The sequence below is a fragment of the Bactrocera tryoni genome, chromosome 3 (assembly GCF_016617805.1).
Source record: "Bactrocera tryoni isolate S06 chromosome 3, CSIRO_BtryS06_freeze2, whole genome shotgun sequence".
Taxonomy (NCBI): domain Eukaryota; kingdom Metazoa; phylum Arthropoda; class Insecta; order Diptera; family Tephritidae; genus Bactrocera; species Bactrocera tryoni.
In genome coordinates, this window is record NC_052501.1 from 1,525,519 (window position 1) to 1,531,706 (window position 6,188).

The 6,188-nt window shown below is 39.3% G+C and overlaps 1 protein-coding gene across 1 annotated transcript; it reads left to right on the top strand.

Moving 5' to 3' along the window:
• The first annotated feature begins 1,940 nt into the window (after positions 1-1,940).
• Positions 1,941-5,154, top strand: LOC120772745 (juvenile hormone epoxide hydrolase 1-like). Its single transcript, XM_040101506.1, has 4 exons — positions 1,941-2,273; positions 2,385-2,584; positions 3,987-4,185; positions 4,253-5,154. Exons 1-4 carry the CDS (start codon positions 2,079-2,081, stop codon positions 5,051-5,053), a joined length of 1,395 nt encoding a protein of 464 aa, XP_039957440.1. The 5' UTR covers positions 1,941-2,078; the 3' UTR covers positions 5,054-5,154.
• The last annotated feature ends 1,034 nt before the right edge of the window (positions 5,155-6,188 follow it).

A 6,188-nucleotide genomic window follows, 5' to 3' on the forward strand; every position in this document is an offset into this window, starting at 1 on the left:
AGGTCTTCCTCTTCCTCTGCTCCCCCCGGCGGGTACTGCGTCGAATACTTTCAGAGCTGAAGTGTTTTCGTCCATTCGGACGACATGACCAATCCAGCGTAACCGTTGTCTTTTAATTCGCTGAACTATGTCATAGAGAATATCTGGTCAGTTGTTGATTTTTCAGGCCTAAAGCCATACTGATAAGGTACAATTAGTTTTTTGGCGGTGGGCTTTAATATTTCACATAATACCCTCGATATAATCTTATATGCGATGTTGAGGAGAATCAACCCAGGGTAGTTGGTGCACATTGTGGGGTCTACCTTTTTAAGGATTGAACAGAGCACACTTAAATTACAATCGTTGGGCATGCTTTCCGACCATATTCTAAAAAGAAGCTGATGCATGCTCTTTATCCGTTTTTAGCCGCCGTATTTGAATAGCTCGGCCGGAAATCCATCGGCAAACGCCGCTTTGTTGTTCTTCAGATCGGTAATTGCTATTCGAATTTCTTCAGGGTCGGGCAATGGAACGTCTGATCCATCGTCATCGATTAGGGAATCGGGCTTGCCTTCTCTTGGTGTTATGCTTTCACTGCCATACAGCAAGCCGGAGAAGTGTTCCCTGCATAATTTTAGTACTATGCTTAATTAAATAGATCACCTCTGGGGGCTCTACAAGAGTATACTCCGCTTGAAACTTTCTGTTAGTCGCCGCATCTTTTCTTAGAATTTTCGAGCATTACAAATGTCGTTCAGCTTATCAAGCTCTTCATATTCACGCATTTCGGCCTCTCCCTTCTTTTGTCTACGAATGGGTCTCGTTTTCCTCTTCAACTCTATAAGATACCGCACGAGTTATGGTCGATCGTAACGTTGTGAGGTAGGCAGTCTGCCTTCTATCCACTGCGATACGGCACTCCTCATCGTACCAGCTGTTCTTTTGCATTTTCCCAAAAGCAATGGTTTCGGTTATAGCTGTACGTAAGGAGCTTGAATGCCTAGTCGCAAGTACAACGACTGTTTGTTTGATGACAGAAGATATTTCGTCGGCCTTCCCTCGTTCACTGCCAGACCCATTTGCTTTGCTTCCTTACACAGTCTGGGGAAAGCAGAACAAACGGCGCGGTTGTTGAGGCCAATGACATCAATATCATCGACATACGCCAGCAGGTGTACACTTTTATAAAAGATTTTACCTGGTTGATTAAGTTCTGCAGCTTAAATTATTTTCTCGAAGAGCCGTCTTGCCTGAACCCTCGTTTGGATCGTTGGCGGTAATCAAAAGGGGGGTTTCTCTCCCAAGGCTGTTGTTTAGTTCTCATTGGGGGCGTCTTTTACGTAGCTGGTCCCAAACATAGCGCGTAACCCTGGGGGGATGTTTCACCTTCTCACTTTGGCTCATCTTCAAACGGATGTTCTTTCGCTACTCAAAGCATACTTTGGGCCGGAAGTTGTGAGCCGCTTGAGCCATATGTAAAATAAAGATTTCTGGCCAATTCCACGTGAATGGCAATCAGAGAATTTTCCTCACTTTCGTGATCTTCTACACATAACTCCAACATTATAGTTTTATTACAGCAGAAACTACGTGAGCGAGAAGGTGATAAAAAATCACATGCATACAGAAGGTTTGGGAGCTTTTTTGATTCGCTCTTAAGAAAGTGATTAAAAAGTGAGGCGATTAAATTGGCACGCGTTACCGGCACATCATTATGTAACGGAACTGTCACTGTTCTACCAGGGTATGTAGGTTATAGGTATAAAATCATACATATGTACGAGTATGTATGTATGTTTGTATGTATCAATGACGGTAATAAAATGTGTTTATTATGGCGTAACCACTTCGCGATTCGACTTTGCTATCGCACAATCCCCCAATAAAAACGAATATATATATCGATACGGTTGTGTTCACCAATCAGTTCCATCGCAGCGCTGGATGTGTTCGACTGGTTTTGGACGGTGTGGTTTAATATCTTTGATATTTTTTGTTGCAAATATATTTATAATATAAATAAGTTTGGATATTTCCAATTTCAATTATACTCCCATTCATCGGCTGTTGTGTCACAGTGTTGATTCGAAAGTGAAATGGGCACCTTGTTACGTATTACATTCGTGGTCCTAGCGATTGTCGTAGGTCTGTGTGTGCATAAATATCAGGAACTCACAAGTTCAGCGCCAATTCCCCAACTGAACGATGCGGAATATTGGGGACCCGGCAGCGCCGCTAAATATAAGGAAAACACTGCCATTAAAGCTTTCGATATAAGCGCCAAACCGGAGGTAACTAATTGAATTTTAATATTTATTTCGTTGTATAACAATGTGTAAATTCTCATATACCTATATATTTTTGTTTTTTTATTATTATTTTTCTATTTTTTAATGCTGTAGTTAATTGAAGATCTGAAAGCGCAGCTGTCGCGACCGCTGGTGCTCACCGAACCCCTCGAAGGTGTTGGATTTCAATACGGCTTCAATACTAATTACTTGAAAGAGGTGGTGGCATACTGGCGCGACACTTACCTGCCCAAGTGGGGTGAGCGCGAGGCCTTTCTCAAACAGTTCCCGCACTTTGAAACCCAGATTCAAGGGTGAGTAAATTCCACTTGAGAAATCTCGTAGAGTAATACAAGTAAGTATGTATGTAAATGTGCAAGTTACCTTAAAAACCGCTATAGCTTGTATATGTATATCGTAAAAACTATTATTTTAAAAATGATCTTGGAAAAAAATGCAATAAAATAAAACAATAAAGGTAGGGCTAAGTTCAGGTGCAACCGAACATTTTATACTCTTGCAATTTAGAGGAATCAACGCCAGCGATATACTATAAGATGTAAAACGTCAACCAGCGGATCGGAATTCAAGCAATATTATATATGCATATACCATATATAATTTATGCACTGACCGACAAATTCGTAATAAGATTTTTCAGAAAAACGAAAACCATTATACGTAAGATATCGTCACACAAAATGCTAAACAACTTATCTTAAAAATTTAAGTTAAGTTTCTTTTTGAATATGATGCTCTACACTATATTAAATACATATATCTACGAAATTTTAAAAGAAGACTTTATAAAACCGTGTTTTTCTTCTCCTGAAAACTTATGATAAGGATGTTACGGATGTGAAGTATTGACCCGATTCAACCAATTTTTTGTGCACACAGATATTTCTATCAGGATAAAATTGTCTCTGCATTTCAATTGTATACCCCTTAAATTGGCCGATGTTGTAGGTCAAAAGTAATATTCGGTACTTAGAAGCTTGAACAATTTTGGTTTGCTTTTTGATTTGTGTACTGGAAAATTGAAGAATCAAATGGAATTTGAATTTCTGGTATGTGAGAAGTAGACGTGATTGTAGTCCGATTTCGTCCATTTTCGCAATGTCACATAGGAATTTTCATACCGGCTTCCATTAAGCCTTTTCGTACTATTATGGAGGTAAAATTTAATGCCTCTGGCGTATTTACTAATTGATTAATTGCGCTTTTAGTAGTTTTTGACAGTACTGTTACATGGGGACTGTGCGGGGTTACATTCCGATTTCATCCATTTTCACATTGTCGATAGGAGTTCTCATAATAGGTATTTGCACAATTTGGTTGTTGTAGCTATACTGGTTTAGGAGATATATATGCATTAAACTTATTAGAGAGCGAGGCCAAGCCCACTATTTCAATTTTTTTCCTAGTATCTAAAGAAGTATGGCGATGTACGTATATGATGAAATACCAGGCCGGATCATAACTGGAACATAAAGTAATCATATGTGGAGTTGATTGGTTGGAATTTTTGGTTAAGAGATCCTTTGAAAATAATGTATACTCCACATTCCGTTTAATAAGATCGGACTTAACGCTTGCTACAAATTGAAGACTAAGAGAGTACGTTGACCGATTCTAATTTTCGAAGGACTCAGTTTGATGGTTTGGAGTTGCGTTTTTATTCACTTTTTGCATATTCTTTATCTTCATTTACAGTTTACGAGTACACTTCATTCATGTGAAGCCCAAGTCCATCGAAGGTAAAAAGGTGGTACCTCTGTTATTGATCCACGGCTGGCCAGGATCAGTGCGCGAGTTCTATAGGCTAATACCGCTGCTGACGAAACCGAACCCCAAGAGTGAATATGTCTTCGAAGTGATAGCACCCAGCTTGCCCGGTTATGGTTGGTCGCAGGTAGATATACACCTTCTCTGTGGACAAAGACTTTATTAAACATATTTATTCGTTGTTCCGTTCGCAGGGTGCCTCAAAAGTAAACTTTGGACCCGCACAGATGTCGTTGGTGTTGCGCAATTTGATGTTGCGTTTGGGTCATGAGAAATTCCTAATACAGGGTGGTGATTGGGGCTCTTTACTCGGTGCAAGCATCGTTACTTTATCGGCACAGAATGTGCTCGGTTATCATTCAAATATGTGCACTACCAATCATCCAATGCTTTACCTTCTTAAGTTATTGCGAAATTGGTTCCCGAGCTTTTTTATTGAGGAAGAAAATAGAATTTTTTTTAGACCATCCAGCAAAGAATTTACCTTTGTTTTGGAGGAAACGGGATACTTGCTTATTCAGGCATCCAAACCAGACACAATTGGCACAACGCTCACACAGAATCCTGTCGGTTTGGCCGCATACATCTTGGAGAAATTCTCCACATGGACCAATCCTGCATACAAGCAACTCGAGGATGGTGGCCTCACCAAACGCTTCACTTTAGACGAGCTTTTAGATATTGTCATGATTTATTACACTACAAACTCGATAACTACGTCTCAGCGCTTGTACTCGGAGGGCTACAATTTCGCTTTCCATGTTATGAATTTGGACTCGACACATATAAATGTACCTACCGGTTGTGCACGTTTTATTCACGACTTGATGCATTTTACGGATTCAGAGCTTGGGTTGAAATTCAAAAATATTGTGCACAGTACATACCACAAAGAAGGTGGTCATTTTGCAGCAATGGAAGTTCCACATATTCTTTACAGCGATTTCGTCGAATTCGTCGCTAAAGTATTCACAAAGCCACAACCAAAGCAATAGTCATTCGAAGACACTTAAACAATTTTTTGTATAAATTTTTTATTTTGTATAATTTCTGTTAACATTGTTCTAGAAAATAAAGTAACTAAGTTTTTATCTTACTTTCGTGTTTCAAATTGAATATTAAGCATGGAGTGTGACTTCCGTCCCGGAAAAACAACTCAAATTAGTTCCTCCGTGTTCCAACGCCTTCTCTTTTGTCTGTCTAAAGGGAAACATCTTCCAGAGAACGTAAATTTATACTATATTTATTTATAATTTACGTTCTCTGGTGCCGCCACTTACGAGCGCTTGCGGCGACATCTGTTGAATGTTAGCTGTGCTCGTGGTGTGAGTTTTTGATTAGTTCTCCGCTATTACACAAGGTGCGTCAAAAGAATTGAAAACTAAGCAAAACTTGATATGTGAAAAAAGAAAAACAAAAAAAAAAACAAATTTGTTTTTCTCCAAAAATAATAATTTTATAAAAATAAACAATAAAAATCAGTTCAGAACATCAGAATTCTTGCTGGGTAAAAACACTGAGACGAAGACCTATTTTTTGTGTGATTTGAGCCAAAACTGCTCGCGGAAAGACATCTATTGACGAAATAAGCGGTTATGTTCTCTCTGCTCACTACATTTTGTATAAATGCTAACGCATTTTGGCTTCACAGCTTCTAATATGTAGATGTGTGTAGTTAGGCACTTTAAAACTCTTTAAACCCGCATTACATTCAATTAAATTCATTGAGTCGACATTATCCCTTCTCATTTTCTCATTTTCTCATTTTCAGATGAGTATGTTGTTCGTATATTCGCGTGGCAATAAAAAATTCAATACTCTTGCAATGAAGTCCATCCCGTTCACCTTCATCAGCGCCGGTATCTTGGTAATAAATAATTTCACTGCACTTAACAGCAATTAGGGAAGCGCATAAAATGACAAACAACAAAGGGAAACTTCGGAAAAAATGTGAATCACAGTTTAAATGTCAGCCGGAATTGACGTTGCACGTTCGTGAAAATCAAACGGGGAGTGCCGACAAGGCGACAAGGCGGCAGGCGACGAAAACCCATTGACAATTCAGCTGGCAGCGGAGGTCCAGTCGGCACATGCACGACACACACACACGCTTATGCTTTCAGTTGTTTA

Bases quoted from the DNA above. Each gene is read 5' to 3' on its own strand.
- LOC120772745 (XM_040101506.1), top strand. From the start codon at position 2,079: ATGGGCACCTTGTTACGTATTACATTCGTGGTCCTAGCGATTGTCGTA. The intron at 2,585-3,986 runs GTGAGTAAATTC...CTTCATTTACAG, and splicing joins TTTGAAACCCAGATTCAAGG to TTTACGAGTACACTTCATTC. The intron at 4,186-4,252 runs GTAGATATACAC...TTCCGTTCGCAG, and splicing joins CCGGTTATGGTTGGTCGCAG to GGTGCCTCAAAAGTAAACTT.